This window comes from Podarcis tiliguerta (assembly GCF_965153285.1).
Source record: "Podarcis tiliguerta genome assembly, chromosome: 16".
Classification (NCBI taxonomy): Eukaryota; Metazoa; Chordata; class Lepidosauria; order Squamata; family Lacertidae; genus Podarcis; species Podarcis tiliguerta.
This window is the reverse complement of record NC_139549.1, coordinates 31901788-31919009: the sequence shown is the minus strand read 5'-3', so window position 1 is coordinate 31919009 and position 17222 is coordinate 31901788. Positions and strand designations below refer to the sequence as shown.

Sequence of the window (17222 nt, the reverse complement as noted above, 5' to 3'; positions counted from 1 at the left end):
ACCTAAAAAGTGAAAACAAAACAAAACACCAAACGATAATAATAATACTATTATTATTATTTAAAAATGCAATACAGTACAGCAATAATTAATAACATCGATAACACAGAGAGAGGAGGAACCGAACTTCAAACGGGAGAACCAAAGTATTTTTTGCAAAGGGACGGTCACCCGCGCGCGCCCGCGCGGGGCGATGACGTCACCGACACCCTTCGTCGCCCCGCCCCTTTCCTCCAGCCCCTCCCTCCCTCCCTGCTTGGCCGAGTCCCGCTGCCTGACGAGAGAGAGAGCTGCCTCTGCTTCGCCGCGGAGAGATGTGAGAAACGATGTGGGGAGGGGTGGGGTGGGGAGGGGGATGCGCGGAAGCTCTTACAATATGGCTTGGCCTCCGCGAGGTTCGCACCTCTGCGAGGGGGGGGGAATAAGTGGCCTCGTTGCAAGGAGGGTGGGGGGAGGAGGTTTTTATTTTATTTTAAGGGTGGTCCTCTGCTGCGTTGCTGCATCGCCTCAGCTAGTGGCTCCCCCGGTGTGGTGTGGTTTGGCGGAGGGGCCTCCCCCCCCCAAAAAGCATGGGGTAATTTTCCGTAATCGTCATCATCATAAAAGTCAATGGTGAGCTAGGACTAGGGAGCTGAAATGTTCAAGCCCAACCGCCCCCCCCCCCGCAGCTCACTCTCTCAGGCTGACCTACCTTATAGGGTTGTTGTGAGAGGGTGAAAGGAGGGACAAGGGTGAGGGAGAACCGTTTATTTGCAGTGGCGTAGCGTGGGTTGTCAGCACCCGGGGCAAGGCAAGTAATTTGCGCTCCCTAATCCGTGGATTTGCGCCCCCTAACCTGTGGATTTGCGCCCCCTAACCCTAACCCCCAGATGTTGCGCCCGGTGCGGCCGGCCCCCCCCTGCACCCCCCACGCTACGCCACTGTTTATTAGTGCTTGTTGTTTAGACATTTAGTCATGTCCGACTCTTCGTGACCCCATGGACCAGAGCACGCCAGGCCCTCCTGTCTTCCACTGCCTCCTGCAGTTTGGTCAGACTCATTTTAGTAGCTTCGAGAACACTGTCCAACCATCTGGTCCTCTGTCGTTCCCTTCTCCTAGTGCCCTCCATCTTTGCCAGCATCAGGGTCTTTTCCAGGGAGTACTCTTCTCATGAGGTGGCCAAAGTCTTGGAGCCTCAGCTTCACGATCTGTCCTTCCAGTGAGTACTCAGGGCTGATTTCCCTTTTTAAAATTATTATTAAAGATTTTCTTGTTTTACAGAAGTAAGTGTAATGCCTCTTGTATTTTTCCCATGTAACATTTTTACAAATCCATTTGTTGAGACATTAGGGGGAGGAAAAAAGGGGTCGAGGGAGGGAAGATGGGTGGCGATGTTTCTATTATGCTTAATGTATGTAGGGTTTGGTGTCAGCGTTGCTTGTGCTGTTCACTTGTGTTCCTTTGGTGGTGAGAGGTTGGGGTTGGCCTAGGGTGTGGGTGGGTGGTTGTGATTGGCTGTGGTGATCTTTGTTTTCGTGTGTGAGTGGGGTCGGTGGGTGTTTTGGATCAGGTTAGCCATATTGATTTGTATGCTGTTGGTGGATTATTGTCATTGTCTTGTTGGGCTGTGTATGTGATAAAGGGGAGCGTATAAACTTAACGGAAACAAGCGGTGTATAAATTTAATGGAATGAACAGTGCTATAGACTTGGAAGGGGTCTCTGGCCACTGTCCAGGGGAGGTGCTTAGAGGTTAGTTAAGTTGCCCCCTGCCAAGGGCACAGGTTCCGGGGTGGGGTGGGTGTGGGCACACAAAAATCGCTCTTCTCCACCGTCCAGGCCTCCCTGGGCCACTTCTCCGCTGCTCTGGGTGGCCAGGCGAGGTGTGCAGGCTTCTCTGGGCGCCTCAACAGAGGACTCTGGTTGCTGGCGTGGGCCATTGCACAGCCCTGCAGGTCTCCTCCCCAGTTGGCCCTAGTGGAAGAGTTGCAGGAAGAAAAAGGAAGGAAAGGAGGAAAGAGGTAGGAGGGAAGGCAGCAAGTGGAGGGAGGGAAGGAGGCAGGCAGGACAATGGTTCCCCACACCTGCTCTAACCCATCAGGTTCCCTCCAGGTCTTGTTGAACTCGCAGTTCCCATCAAGGCCCAGGCAGTGTAGTCAACAGTGATAATGGAAATTGTAGTACAGCACCATGTTGGCCATCTCTTATAATCTATACTCCATCCACATAGGTAGGCCCCGCTTGTGTTCACTTCCAGATAAGTGTGCATAGGATTGCAGCCTGTCAGAGTGGGATGCCTCTTGCTTTTGAGACATTAATTATATTATTAATAGCAACATCCTAGTGGTCCCAGGCCCTAAGGAAGTTAGATTAGCTTCAACCAGAGCCAGGGCCTTTTCAACACTGGCTCCGGCCTGGTGGAACGCTCTCTCTCATGAGACCAGGGCCCTGCGGGATCTGATGTCTTTCCACAGGGCCTGTAAGACAGAGTTGATCCGTTTGGCCTTTGGCTTGGAGCCAATTTGATTCCCTCCCCCTCTTTCTTTTTCCTTTTTCCTTTCTCCTCCTGTGATGAGGCTGCATTTTAATATTTTAATGTTTTAATGTTTCAATATTTCAATATTGTATTTTAATCTTGTTTTTTAGTTGTATTTATTCAACCTGTTTTTATTATTGCTTGTTAGCCGCCCTGAGCCTGTCCTTGGCTGGGGAGGGTGGGGTATAAATAAAAATTATTATTATTATTATTAATAATAATAATAATATTGCAGATACCTCAGTGCTGCTATGTGTGCTATAACTTATTGTAAAACAAACCTTTCCTTAGACAGTCTCCTCCATCATCCAATACACTGCTGGGTTGTTAGTGCTAATTTTGCTAGTACTGTTCTTGTGATTTAACATGTAACCTGATTATATTTCATCAGTCCAACTTGCCATGAGGCAGCCAAGAGATCTGATCACACTTGGGTATGGCAAGGACTGCTTTTTAACATGTTAAAGGTAAAGGTCCATTAGGTCCAGTCGCGGACAATTCTCACTTTATAGGCCAAGGGAGCTGGCATACAGCTTCCGGGCCATGTGGTCAGCATGACTAAGCCGTTTCTGGTGAACCAGAGCAGTGCACGGAAACACCGTTTACCTTCCCGCCAGAGCGGTACCTATTTATCTACTTGCACTTTGACGTGCTTTCGAACTGCTAGGTTTACAGGAGCTGGAACTGAGCAACAGGAGCTCACCCCGTCGTGGGGATTCGAACCGCCAACTGTTAGTTTCTGTTTCTCACTGTGCAGCTGCGTGGAGTCACAAGACTATGTTTACATTCCAGAGACCTTGCAGTCTCACGGGAAAGGGAGACGGGATGTGACGTTAGTGGTTTCATGTTTCCTTTGTTCAGTTGCTCTCTGCTTCCATAGAGAGAGGATGTATATTTCTTAGCTGTCTGTGTAGCTTAGAAATAAACTCTTCAAAATTGTAGCTCATACTGTCTCATCCTTCCCTGTGCTGTTTTGATGCTCTGCTGGGAGGACGTGCCTTGGAGCCTCATCAAAGGCTCGAGGTCGTTAAAACACGTCGGGAGGCGATTTCAAAGGCTCGGCCGAACGGAGTTCCGACACCGACCTTCTGATCGGCAAGCCCTAGGCTCTGTGGTTTAACCCACAGCGCCACCAGCGTCCCTCTTTAACATGTTACCTGTGGATTAAAGCTGCCATATGTACATCACCCTTTAGTTTCTTGAAATTTGATTCTTGGCTGTGCAGGTAAGCATGGAGCCAAGCCTAAATGTGCAGCTAAAATAATAATATTGTTTTTCCCTATGTAACTCTGTCTCCACTTCTCTCCTCTTCCTTTTTTTCTTCTCCAAATTTTAGATTGTAAGATCCTTAAGGGCAGGGTCCTGTCCTTAAGCACACCGACAGCTTATAGAAGAAATAACTGCTATGGCTAAACTTAATTCATCTAGAACTTGATAATTTCACCCTTTTGTCAATTCCAACACAGAGGAAAACCTAGTGGGCTTGGTTTTTGCAGATGAGGCTTAACTAAACATGATTTGGCTAAGCATTTAACACATTTTGCCCTAGAATAATTAATTCTGCTACTGTTCTCTACAGAATGATGGAAGACATCAGTGGTGCGTGCTGTACTGACACACAAACTGCAGTTCCTCTTGTGGAAACGGAGAGTGCAACGGAAAATCTAACAAATGAAGATGTGGGAGAAGTAAACAACAGGGCGAACACTTCAGATACTTCCAGCATATATAGATATATTAGAGATGACTTGTTTACGTCAGAGATCTATAAAGTAGAAATTCAAAACCTCCCCAAATATATTGGTTTTAACGAAGTAAAGAAGTTCCTTGCCAAATATGGCCTTATCCCTCACAAGATAAAACTGTTTGCGAGACAGACTTTTGCATTTATCACCTTTAAGAGTGAGGAGGGTAGGGACAGAGCTATGAGGGTCCTTCATGGGGCCCAGTGGAAGAACCGAAGCTTAACTGTGAAACTTGCAAAACCAAAGGCTGATCCCATCATAAAGAAGAGGAAAAGAGAAGCGGAGGAGGGAGAGGAGATGAAAGAGCAGACAGCAGCAAAGTGTTTGGCTTCAAATAATGGCAAAGAAGAGCCTCTGAGTAAGCAGATAGCAGATGTGGTGACCCCTTTGTGGAATATCCCATATGAGGAGCAGCTGGCAAGGAAGAAGGAAGAATGTGAGCAAGTGCTGCTGAAACTGACAAGGTAATTTTTCTGTTTGTAATAAATATTATGATCACCTCCATTTCTTCTGTTTAGAATGCCAACACTCCTGTAGCCAGAATGGCACCATCCAGGTACAGGAGGGGACATATCAGCTCCAAGACTTGCAAAAGTGCAATTGGGGAGGGTGTGAATGGAAATGAAGGGTGCATCTCCAGAACAGTGCCCTGAGAACTGAGCCTGCTCAATAGGCACAGAATGCTGCCTGCCTGCCTGCCTGCTTGGGAGAGCGGAAGCAGGAGTACCCTGAACAGGAACACTCCACACTGCAGCACTTTGTTGCAGGTCTCACGTGCAACGTATTCAGAAAGCTTTCTGAGACAGCGCAAGCACAGTCCAAGAAACCAACCTGGTTTTGGCCTTAGCATTAATGGGAATGAAGCTGATAAATCTAGGTATTCTTCTGCTTCATTGTGCTGAGATGCGGATTTTCTGGCTTCTATTCTCAAACTGCAGTTTGCATATTTGCAATAAATACTTTAGAAATGTGTGAGGGGTTTTTTTGTTTTTAAATTTCGTCCCAAAATGCTCTGAGATGCTCTTCTCATCACAGGCTGCCATACATTGTAAGACCAGGCACCCCCAACCTTCAGCCCTCCAGATGTTTTGGACTACAATTCCCATCATCCCTGGCCACTGGTCCTGTTAGCTAGGGATGATGGGAATTGTAGGCCAAAACATCTGGAGGGCCGCAGGCTATGGGTGCCTGCTGTAAGACAAAAGGGCTGAGCCTGTTCCATTTTTAGATCTTGGTGCAGCATCTTAATAATTTTAGGTGCTTTATAAATAAACACCAAAGGTCAAATTCATAGGTATTTGTGCAGGGGAGGGCATAATGTTCATTGATTATTTTTGCTCTGATTACCATGAACAATCAAATTGTTTTACAGGGACATAGGGAACAACAACCGAGCTCTTCTACCGTGGCTTTTCATGCAGAAGGAGAAGTGCGGTGGCCTGTGTTGCTCCCTGGAAGGAGTGAAAGCATCACCATTACAGGTCATACATCTCAGGAACTGCTTATGAAGTGTGATACTGTGATGAAATGAATAATAGGCATGGAAGGAGAGGGTTAGCCTTACTACTGCACTGTCCATAGTCCATAACCTAAGCTGTGTAATTTTTGGGTGGGCACCTTTAATCCGGTAGCATGTTGCAGTACAGGGCATAAAATTCTGGAATGGATAGCTTATTAACATATATATTATTTTAGAACTCATTTAGCCTAACCTGTTTTAATACTGTAATTTGCAACAAATGTTTATGGATGGAAGTAGCAAGCATGTCAGATTCTAGAGGAGTCGGATAGGCATTCTAAATTTCCCCTTACTTTACATTTAGACTGAGTACCGCAACAAATGTGAATTTTTGATCGGCATCGGCCCGAATCAAGAAGATAAAACTGTGGGGTTTCGCCTTGGCAAATACAAGGGTGGAACATGTGCTGTAGTGGAACCATTTGACACCATTCACATTCCTGCTGTAACCAAAAAGGTAGCAAAGGCTTTTCAAGATTACATAAGGTGAGTCGTCCGTTGGGCTGGATGATAGAATCCTAAACACCTTGCCTGTATAAAATTTACCTTTTCTGTGAAACCTTTGGCACAGCCTACTAGTTCCTGTGCTATACTGGAACTAAGCCTTTAGTATATGTAAATGAAATAATTGCCTGTTCTACTCTTGTTTACCCCTGTCTCCATTGCCTTCTCTTCCTGCTGTTGTCTACTCTCTGTCAGACATCCTTTGAGGCAGGGACCTGCCTTCTTATACTTTGCCATATACATTAATCACACTATATAGATAAATAAAGCCCAACTTAACCACAAAGCTCAACATTGCCTGTGTGAATTCCTTGAGGGACTGTACCAAAGAAGGCTAGAATCATAAAATCATTGAGTTGGAAGAGACCACAAGGGCCATCGAGTCCAACCCCCTACCAAGCAGGAAACACCATCAGAGCACTCCTGACATATGGTTGTCAAGCCTCTGCTTAAAGACCTCCAAAGAAGGAGACTCCACCACACTCCTTGGCAGCAAATTCCACTGTCGAACAGCTCTTACTGTCAGGAAGTTCTTCCTAATGTTTAGGTGGAATCTTCTTTCTTGTAGTTTGGATCCATTGCTCCGTGTCCGCTTCCCTGGAGCAGCAGAAAACAACCTTTCTCCCTCCTCTATGTGACATCCTTTTATATATTTGAACATGGCTAAGTGGGAGCCTTTTGATAGACATTAGTTTTTCCAAGGAGAGAGAGAGGGGAACTTCCAGTGTATGTACATTTGCAGCAGTTAGTACATAGAATCCATTTTTGGTCAAGTGATGTGAACAGATCACTGTGAAAATTGATGCAATGCAGATAGTTACATGTCATCATCCAAAAATTATAATGTTCAGGATCACTCTCCTAGTTTAATGTGGCAGTTCCTTAGCAGAAATAATTTTAGCATTATGTGGTTATGCTTTTTTAAATCCAAGTTTAGTAACCAAGAATTTCAAAATTACAGGTCTACATCCTATGGTGTCTACAGCCCAGAAACCTACAAAGGTCACTGGAAACAGCTAACAGTTCGCACTAGTAGAAATGGCCACATCATGGCAATTGCTTATTTTAATCCACAGGTACTGAATATGATTTATGTAATAAGGGGAAACAAGTGCATGCTTGTAAATCATGACACAACCGTGATTGGGCTCATCTCTGAAAGGGAGGGTGAAATGGATTATAGAGATGAGGTGGAGCGGCTGATAGAGTGGTGCAGAGTTAACAACTTGCTCATAAATACAAGGAAGACAAAGGAACTTGTGGTGGACTTTAGGAGACAGAAGAGCAATGTCCAGCCACTTTTGATTGATGGGGTCTGTGTGGAGAGGGTAACAACGTTCAGATTTTCGGGCATTGAATTACAAGAGGATCTGTCCTGGAGTGTCAACACAAGGGGGCTTGTGAAGAAGGCACAGCAGAGACTGTATTTTTTGAGAATACTAAGGAAAAACCATCTTCCGCAGAAACTGCTGCTTGCCTTCTATCATTGTGCCATTGAGAGCGTCCTTACTTATGGCTTATGTGTGTGGTACGGAAGCTGTACTACCCAGGACAGGATGGGGTTGCGCAGGGTTGTGAAGGCAGCAGAGAGCATTGTTGGCTGCCCACTCTCCACCTTAGAGCAGATTTATGCCACAAGGTGCCATAGGAAGGCACTGGACATAGTAAAAGATCCATCGCATCCTGGTCACTGTCTCTTCAAGCTCTTGCCGTTGGGACGGAGATACAGGACAATGAAGACAAGAACGAGCCGTCTTAAGAACAGCTTCTTCTCCAGAGCGATCTCGGCCCTGAATGGGAAGCCCGGACTTTGAAAGTCATCAAATCTCCTTTGCTGTATTTTACTATATTTTTTAATTAGTGTTTTTATGGAGCAGCCAAGTAATTTCGTTGTCCCCGAAGGGGGCAATGACAATAAAGATATTATTATTATTATTATTATTATTATTATTAAAACAGGCATTTCAGAAACTCTTAATGGTTACAGTTTTTCCTGATTCTGGAAATGTATTTTGTGAAATTAACAGTGACACAGTGTTTTAAAGGGAAATGTGTCCTCAGATATGTTATGAAGGGTGCACTATTTAAATAAGTACAAGCATACTTATGCTGTTATCCCATAGTTCTTCCCTACACCTATAATCTGCAGCAACATTTTTCTTTGAAGTTTGTAAAATTAAGCACCTTAAGCATTTATTTTCTTTTTTTTTTAAATGTCTAGAAACTAAATGAAAAAGAGCTTGCAGAACTGCAAACTTCTATGGCTAAGTACTTCACAGAAGGCACTGGAAAGGACAGTGGAATAACTTCTCTCTACTTTGTGCAGGAAGGTCAAAGGTGATTGTTGCATCTCAAAAAAGAAACTTAGTATGACAATGTAATGTATGGTGTACCAGTTTTAGAACTTGAGCTGCAGTCTCGGCCATTAAGGCACTTGAATCGATGATAACAGTGGGTGACATCCAATACGAATAATTCTCAGAGTAAGGTAAAGGTAAAGGTACCCCTGCCCGTTCGGGCCAGTCTTGCCAGGGTTGTGCGCTCACCTCACTCTATAGGCCGGGAGCCAGCGCTGTCGACAGACACTTCCGGGTCACGTGGCCAGCGTGACAAGCTGCATCTGGCGAGCCAGCGCAGCACACAGAACGCCGTTTACCTTCCCGCTGGTAAGCGGTCCCTATTTATCTACTTGCACCCAGAGGTGCTTTCGAACTGCTAGGTTGGCAGGCGCTGGGACCGAACGACGGGAGTGCACCCCGCCACGGGGATTCAAACCGCCGACCATGCGGATCGGCAAGTCCTAGGCGCTGAGGTTTTACCCACAGCGCCACCCTCGTCCCTGAAAATTCTCAGAGTAGATCCATTTAAATCAATGGACCTAAGTTACTTAACTTGATTGATTTAAATGGTCTACCCTGATAATGACTTGCGTTGGATGATACCCAATAAAAACTGACATAAAATATAGTAAGATTCAAAACACTAAGCAGCCTATAAATCAATATCCCAGGATCCATTAAACACTAATGGATATGGTCAAACATAATTCAGTAAAAATTAAAGTCACTCATAGTAAGGAGCTGTTGTTCCTGGTGATTATTTTTATGAGCATTATTGTTGGGAGTATTGCCGGGTGATTGTTTTTATGAGCATTAGTGCTGGGAGTCGATATTCCTTGCATGCTCAAATGTAACTCTTTGTATTTTTCTCTTGCTGTTTTGTGTTTGCCATTCCTTTGAGTAGCTTTCTTGGATGATGACATCACACAGAGAAAGGGCATGTCAGTTCAGTCATGCATATCTAAATCCCATTAAGACCAGCGTTTTTTGAGCTTGCACAGCTGTGTTCCTGCTAAAGAAATACAGAATGAATGCATTCAGAAAAGTCCCTAGATCTTTACAGCTTTTTTGCTTGAATTGGTTATCTATACTATTGCATCTGAATGCACTTTAGAAGATTAGGATGCAAAGGAAGGATAATGATTTAAACACTGTTTCTTGCTCCCTCCCTCTTCTCCCGCAAGAAAATCACCCAATCGTGAAGATTTGACCTTGGAGCATGTTGCTGGTGACAAGTACATATATGAAGATCTTCTTGGGCTAAAGTTCCGGATTTCTCCCCATGCTTTTTTCCAAGTAAGCATTTAAAGCATTGGGCTTAAGTGTTTTGTAGAAGCTGAGATCTCTTGTTGATTGAGTTTTGCTTATAGCGAGGTACTCCATAAACCATGGGAGAGAGTGGTAGAACCTCCTCATTGTCCTTCTATAATATCCGGAAAGCCATTTGTGAAATCTGGAGTTCATTGTAAAAAAACTCTGGAATCAAGAAATCAGCAGTGGTGTATTTTTCAAAAATATATTTCATCAACTTGTACACTTTTTAAACAGTAGTGTTGTATTGATATGGGGCTATCTGTTTAGCCCATCTTAGTGTTGGCTAAGTTTTAAAAAATCTTTTTCGATGTTTTAACTGTGTACTGACAAATGTTCCTTTTGCTGACTGACGGTCGAATAAAAAGGTTGATTGATTGATTGATTGAAACAGTAGCGTGTTAAGGCAGCAGCACAGTCAGAGGTTTCAAGTGTAATGGCTAATCATGCTCTGACTTTACTTTTTAAAAAATAAAAATAAAAACTTGGATAAGGAGCATTATATGCTGTAATGCTGCAGAGTAGATTTTAGCCTTTGACATGCTACCCACCTGCTGAATACTGACACTCTATACTGATGTTGAAATTCTGTAGGTAAACACACAGGCTGCTGAGGTTCTGTATTCAGTCATCCAGGAATGGACCCAGGTGAACCAGGAGACAACTGTGATGGATATTTGCTGTGGAACTGGATCGATTGGTATTTCGCTTGCCAAGGTGAAATAACATCTTTCATGGGACATATGCCCTTTGGTATTGCTTTTGTCTTTTAAAAGTACTAATTCAAAGGACAAAGGTCACTCAGCAAGTAGTCTCGCCATGTGGGTAGCTAACTGCATGCCCTGTGTTCTGGAAAACTGAAAACTAACAAAATAAGTAGTGAAATTATGACTATTGCAAAGAGCCAGCATAGATGTTAACTTTAAATGTATGGCCTGTATCCAAAGTAGTGCTAAACCTCTCATTACATTAGCACAAATTTAGGAACAAATGCCTCCTGAATTTGTTCTGGGAGTTTTCGCGAACCTTCTGCAGCAGATTTGGGGAGGGTTTTTGTGCCCAGGTGGAGAGAGCGGGAGGTTCTGTTGTGCAAGTATAAATCCTTGCACAAGTATAAATTGGATACCACTCTGTAATTGTACTTAATATATTTTTTCCTTTAAACGTAGCAGCTGTGTGGGGGATCAGGGTCAAGAAGGGACATTAATCCCACCCCCAAAAGGTATCATTAGTTCCAGGAGGGAAACTGCTGATGGTGTCAGTTGCAGACTTGGGGGGGGGGGCGTTTGTTGGTATTGTGATATGAGGGGAAAGGTTTTAACTGTGTTGTGGTCCTGACAAGGTCACCCAAGCGTATTTTTCCTTTTGGCCCCTAGGCTCATTTATGATGTGGTTTGATAGATTTTGGGGTGCAGTTTTCTTTGTGTTGCTGGGGCCAGGGTAAAGGCAGAACAACCAATCCTTTGCTCTCGCTCCTTTTCCTGGCTTCCAGGCAAATCTAATCTTTTTGTCAGCCTCTTGGGTTTAAAACTGAGACACTCTCTTAGGTCCCCAAAAGCACTGGCTCTGCTTATTTTTGTAACTATTTATTTGTTTTGTGAGGTTTAGTTTTGACTGCAAACAGCCCCTCTGTAAACCTGTTTTCAAGTCTAGTTCAACTCTGTGGAGTGGGAACGCACAAAAAGGTTGAAGCAGCCTAACAAGATAGCTCCTCAAGTTGCAATATCCATATTTATTTTGCTTGGTACTCAACTAAAAATGTAAAACTGTACATTATTGCTTTCATTCTACAGAAAGTGAAGAAAGTTATTGGAATTGAACTTTGTCAAGAAGCTATTGAAGATGCCAAAGTGAATGCTCAGCTTAACGGTTGGTAAAAGAAAGCATAATATGGGATCTCAGACTTTAAAGACAGCTCTCATTATTAAGCAATTCACTTTCTAGTCTCTTCTGTCCCAATTTTCGTTTTTCCTTGACTACTGGAAAGCAGCTGGTCAACATGTTTTAGACGATTATTATTTGCCAGAACTGAGCTTTGTGTTGTCCTTGAATAAATGTCAACAAAGGGATTGGCTCTTCTGATTAAAATTCAGAAGGGACCTGCAACTAATTAGGAGCACCAGGTTTTCTCTTGGTATCCCCTCTTGAAAGCAGAACATTTTAGAGCCTCCTTAAGAAATCTGACCAGCTTCCTTAAAAAAAGCATTATTGAGCTGTGTTTCAAGTGATGCCCACTACAGTCTTGGATGGGCATTACAACATACACAGACTTTGTATTTGTGGTCAACCTCAGATGGAAGACCTCCATCATTATCTATTAGTCTTCCCCATATGTGGAGACCCAAGAGATCGCTTTCTGAAACCTTTGTTCACAAAAGCAAGAAAGTACACACCAGCAGAAATGGTCTGGTTTCTGAGCAGGGCCGTCTTTACCCAGGGGTGTGGGGCACCTGGCCGTTGAATTCGGGGGGGGGGGGGGCGCCGGGCGCCCGCCACTGAAGCCACCTAAGCGTACTGTCTCGAGCTGCTATGCGGCAGCGGGGTCAGTGGCACCTTTGACACGACTGATCTCATGCCGCCTGCCTGCTAATGTTGCTGCAGGGAGAGTTCTCTGGAAAGTCTCGCTCACCAAAGCTGGGAGGAGGGGGAGTGACAGGAAAGAGGGACAGACAGAAAGAGAACGCGCCTATCTAGCGATGGGAGTGCGCCCAGGCTCTGGAAGAAGAAGAAGAGTTTGGATTTGATATCCCGCCTTTCACTCCCCTTCAGGAGTCTCAAAGCGGCTAACAATCTCCTTTCCCTTCCTCCCCCACAACAAACACTCTGTGAGGTGAGTGGGGCTGAGAGACTTCAGAGAAGTGTGACTGGCCCAAGGTCACCCAGCAACTGCAGGTGGAGGAGCGGAGACGTAAACCCGGTTCCCCAGATTACAAGACTACCGCTCTTAACCACTACACCACACTGGCTCTCATATACGCGCTCTTGCAAGGGCCCTCCCAGCTCCTCTAGAAATAAGGTTGCTCCCACAATGAAAGGCTGCCAGAGATGGCTCTCCCATGCATGCACACAATGCCTGCCCATCTCATCTTTCAGACACCTCCCTACGATTGTAAGCACATGCGTGGAGTCTTTACACCGACTTCCAGTGTGTTCTTTGTCTTCTTTAGAAAAGCTGGTTTTAAACAGAACACACACAAAAAACCTCCCTTTTGGAGCCATGCAAGCATGAGCGCTATTTTATCAAATGGTAATAGTGACATAAGGCATAATAAAAGCTAATTTGGGGGCTAAACGAAATTTGGAGGCACTGGGCGGATCTTTGCACCCCGGCGGCGCATATGCTAAAGACGGCCCTGTTTCTGAGTGACAATAATACTTTAACACCGAGTGGCCCCGTGTTACGAAGGTATTAAAATCACCAATTTTTTGCAGGGACTGTCTGGTTACTGTACCCAAGCTGCTTGCAGTTATTTAGTGAGAGTATGCAGGCTATAGGTAGCAGTTAATAAAGCAGAAGGATGTGAGTTATGACCTAAAACTTTTACTGTAAAATATATTAAGATTTTTTGGTTACTAAATAAATCAATAGTCTGACCACTGACCCATCTAGCCAGCACTGTAGTTTATTCTGACTAGCAACACTTCTCTAGGGCAATGGGCAGAGCTTTCCCAATCCCGTCACTTTGGAATTTCTGTGTATCCTGTTTTGGAACAGTAGATAGTGCCCCTGTAGTTCGTGCAGCAATGCATGTAGTTTAAATCAACCACCTGCAATCATGGCCTTAGACATGTTTCTGATGGAGGTCTCTGTGCCTGAACAAGTTGCCTACCTTAAAGCCTTTATCATGAAACTGCATATTGATCCTGAAGTAGGTTACTTTAAGACTTCTTTAAAAAAAATTTTTTAAATTGAGGAGTGAATGAAAACCTGTATTTTAAGAGACTTGTTTTGCACTAAATTGTGGATGAGGTAAACATTTACTGTATTAATGTTTTACAGGAACTGTAAAACATTAATATTAGTATTAATGTTTTACAGGAACTGTATTAATACTTTTTCAACCAGCATGGACATGGAAAAACTGACAATTGCAAGCATCAGTTATTAAAGGAAATATTGATGGGGCATGTGTAAATAAGCAAATGTGTTACACTGTTTTGGATTTGTTTCCCCTCTCCAGAGCTGAATAATGTTGAATTCCACTGTGGAAAGGCTGAAGATCTTGTTCCTTACCTTGTTAACTTCCTCGATCTGCAGAATTCTATTACAATTGTAGATCCTCCTCGAGCAGGGCTGCGTGAGTTTGGTTTTGTGACCTTCTTTTAGTGGAATAGTTTGAATAGAGATGGAGGTGTACAACATAGCGAGCAGTAGTGACAAACGTAAATGGGGAGATGTGCTGGTGGGCAGTGAGATCAGCACTGAGAATAAAACAAAGGGAAAGTGTTTCTGGTTCTGCCGATCAGCTGTGGAATTCCTTGGGTGCAGAAATACAGCAATTAGGTCCTTTCAGGCAGGAAAGACTGGTTGAAGACTTCAAAGAATATTGTTAGTTAAAAATAAACCTATTTTTTGCTGGCTAGCAGAGGAGCACATAACCTCTTCTAATTTCAATGTAGACTTCATATTTTTCTGATGTCAACTATTCGCCACAGTTTAATAATATGGACCACTTGGGTCCATTCCCCGTTCTTTGTTATGATGGATGGGTTCAGGGTGGAGAAATATGGTTGTGGGCTGTGCTATAAATGGATATATTGTCAGATATCATGTTTTAGATCAAATCATGATAACAGTTTTCAAAAAAATGACTTCGCAATTTATTGCATATTGTGTGTGTGGTATTAAAAAATCACAATACTGGAAAAACCAGGAAGCCGATGCTTCTTCCTGTGTGTGCAGCCCTTGCTAACTCCACCTCAGGCAGCTCTTTCCTGCCTCCTGCAGAAACAAGAAATACCGTACTTTTCCGTGTATAACACAATCCCTTGTATAAGACGCCCCCTATTTTAGGGGACTCAAAGAAAATGGGGGGGGGGGGGGTTGGCCAGAGTTCTGCAAATACAAAAGACATCTCTATAGCCAGAGAACGCCAAAACACCATTTTTCCTTGCAGATGATTAAATTTCATTTAATAATTTTTGTTCTGTAAACTTTTATCCATTCTTTCTGATTTGGCTTGGTTTATAAAAGAAATGCAATTTTTCCTGGCAATGAAAATACACATTTTGTTTATATTTTGTTCAGTTAATTTATCCATTCCATTCTTTCTATTTTAGCTTGGTTTAGAAAAGAAAATTAACAATCAATTTGGTGTTGTACTTTCAACTAAAACTCAATAGTGAATTATATTTGAACATCTAAAAGTGTGACTGAATTTGTTTTTTTCTTGTTTAGTAATGTAATTAAATTTTTAGAGAATGCTACTAATTACTTCTACAGCTTTAATTTTAGAGAAAATGTGCTATTGGTAAAGTAATACTATAACATGTAATAAAATGTTAAAGGTAAGTAAAAATCTATCAGTTTTATAGATAGACCCATATTTAGTAGCAGTTGGCAGGACATTATCATGACATAGCTCCAGCCTTATTTCAGATATCAAGACATCAACATATTGCTATGTTTAATTGGTGATACATTGTGATGTAGAAAGCCAGATATTGCCCAGCCCTAATTGTAACAGAGTGGAGCTACTTCATGTCAGGTGGTGCTATCACAGTAAAGAATCTAATTGCAGTTTTTGTCAAAATGTTACCATTGCAGATTCCAAAGTAATTGTTGCAATCCGAAAAGCAGAACACATAAAGAAGCTTATTTATGTAGCCTGCAACCCTCGAGCTGCCATGAACAACTTTCTGGAGTGAGTTTACAATGGTGCTGGTGGATGGAGTAATTTTTAAAAAGTGTTGATCCCTCCCCCCCCCCCCCAAAATCAGCATTGATTTTCAATGTTTCAAACAGATTAATAACCCATGGGATTAGGAGGTTAGTTACAATTTCTAACTTAAGTGAGATAGGAAAGTCAGCCCTGGCACTTAAAGGACTTTGAACGGAGCAAATGGGCTTTGCCCTTTTCAGCCACATCATCTTTGGGGCACCTTGGAGGGGTGAGCTTAGTGGATGTGGGTCTAACAGTGGATGTGGCTTCATAGGTTTCTGCACTTGTGCATTCCAGGAGGGCTGGCGAGGAATGTGGCCTGGAGTGATAAGATATTTGGCCTCCAGGCCTGGTACCCCATTCCTGGCCCAATCAATTATAAAGAAATGTGCAAGACTAATACTGGTCTCTTTGGTAGCCTTTGTCGAGCTCCTTCGAATCGTGTCAAAGGAAGCCCTTTTCGTCCTGTTAAAGCAATAGCCGTGGACCTCTTCCCTCACACTATGCATTGCGAGCTGCTCTTCTTCTTCGAAAGAGTTCAGCATTCAAGTGACAAGTCTTCTGAAGCAGTCCAGAACTCAACTGAAATTCCAGAATTGAAATTGGAAACAGCAGAAGAAGGCGATGCAAACCTGCCTAAAGAAGAGGAAACCCCTGACTGTTCCAGCAACTGATATTTATGCCAACTGGCTAGGCTGTGCCTATTTTCATTCTTAAAATTCAAAACAGCTGCTGTCCTGTTTAAGAAAATTGAAACATTGGTTGCTGGGACTTTGGAATAGTGGCCAATTATCAAAACTACTTGTACAATGCAATCCTGTATGTGTCTGCTCAGAAGTCCCATTAAGTTTAATAGGACTTACTCCAAGGTAAGTAGGTAAAGGATTGCATCATCATTGTGTAGCTCTAGAGTTGTCAAAAGCTTATAGGAGGCAGAATGTTTGTATATACACACACAGAGATGAAATTTAATTTGTTTTTATGCCAAACTGATTTGTTTTTAAATCATGGAAGAAGAAAGGTGAGGGGTGACTAGGGAAGCTATACTGCTACCTTAGAGAGTAAATGATTAACAAAACCAGATATGCCAATGGTGTAACAAGCTTTCTCAATACATGTTCAAAATATTATTTTAAGATTAGGTGAATGCAAAAGCAAATACTGTACCACAATATCCAGTTCACACAGGTCTGAAGAGGAATTATCTGCAATGAGGAGGGAGACAGGGATTTCTAGCATCCCAACTCTGGAGCCTTAGCAATGCTACATTGCTTATGATATGTCTGTGTGCCTAGGCCACTTCAGCTTTAATGTGGAGTTCTGTCCACATCAACAAGGACTAGTTTGTATGTGCTTAAAATTGCTACTATATAATAAATGAAATAAGTTACTGATTTCTTTTTTTTA

At 43.2% G+C, this 17222-nt stretch overlaps 1 protein-coding gene across 5 annotated transcripts in view; it reads left to right on the top strand.

Moving 5' to 3' along the window:
* TRMT2A (tRNA methyltransferase 2 homolog A) overlaps positions 1-17211 on the top strand; it is a 62354-nt gene extending 45143 nt beyond the window's left edge. The window contains exons 1-13 of one of the 5 annotated variants that reach the window (XM_083418278.1): positions 254-755; positions 932-1199; positions 4095-4724; positions 5633-5741; positions 6084-6265; positions 7245-7359; positions 8505-8620; positions 9807-9918; positions 10528-10650; positions 11727-11802; positions 14115-14231; positions 15701-15797; positions 16234-17211. In XM_083418278.1, coding sequence (XP_083274404.1) covers positions 4096-4724; positions 5633-5741; positions 6084-6265; positions 7245-7359; positions 8505-8620; positions 9807-9918; positions 10528-10650; positions 11727-11802; positions 14115-14231; positions 15701-15797; positions 16234-16489 — 1932 coding nt within the window. In that variant the 5' untranslated portion in view covers positions 254-755; positions 932-1199; position 4095 and the 3' untranslated portion in view covers positions 16490-17211. Of the gene's footprint in view, positions 1-220; positions 756-931; positions 1200-3393; positions 3741-4094; positions 4725-5632; positions 5742-6083; positions 6266-7244; positions 7360-8504; positions 8621-9806; positions 9919-10527; positions 10651-11726; positions 11803-14114; positions 14232-15700; positions 15798-16233 lie in introns of those variants that run through there. The other 4 variants (XM_083418276.1, XM_083418277.1, XM_083418275.1 and 1 more) reach the window with 4 other exon arrangements.
* The last annotated feature ends 11 nt before the right edge of the window (positions 17212-17222 follow it).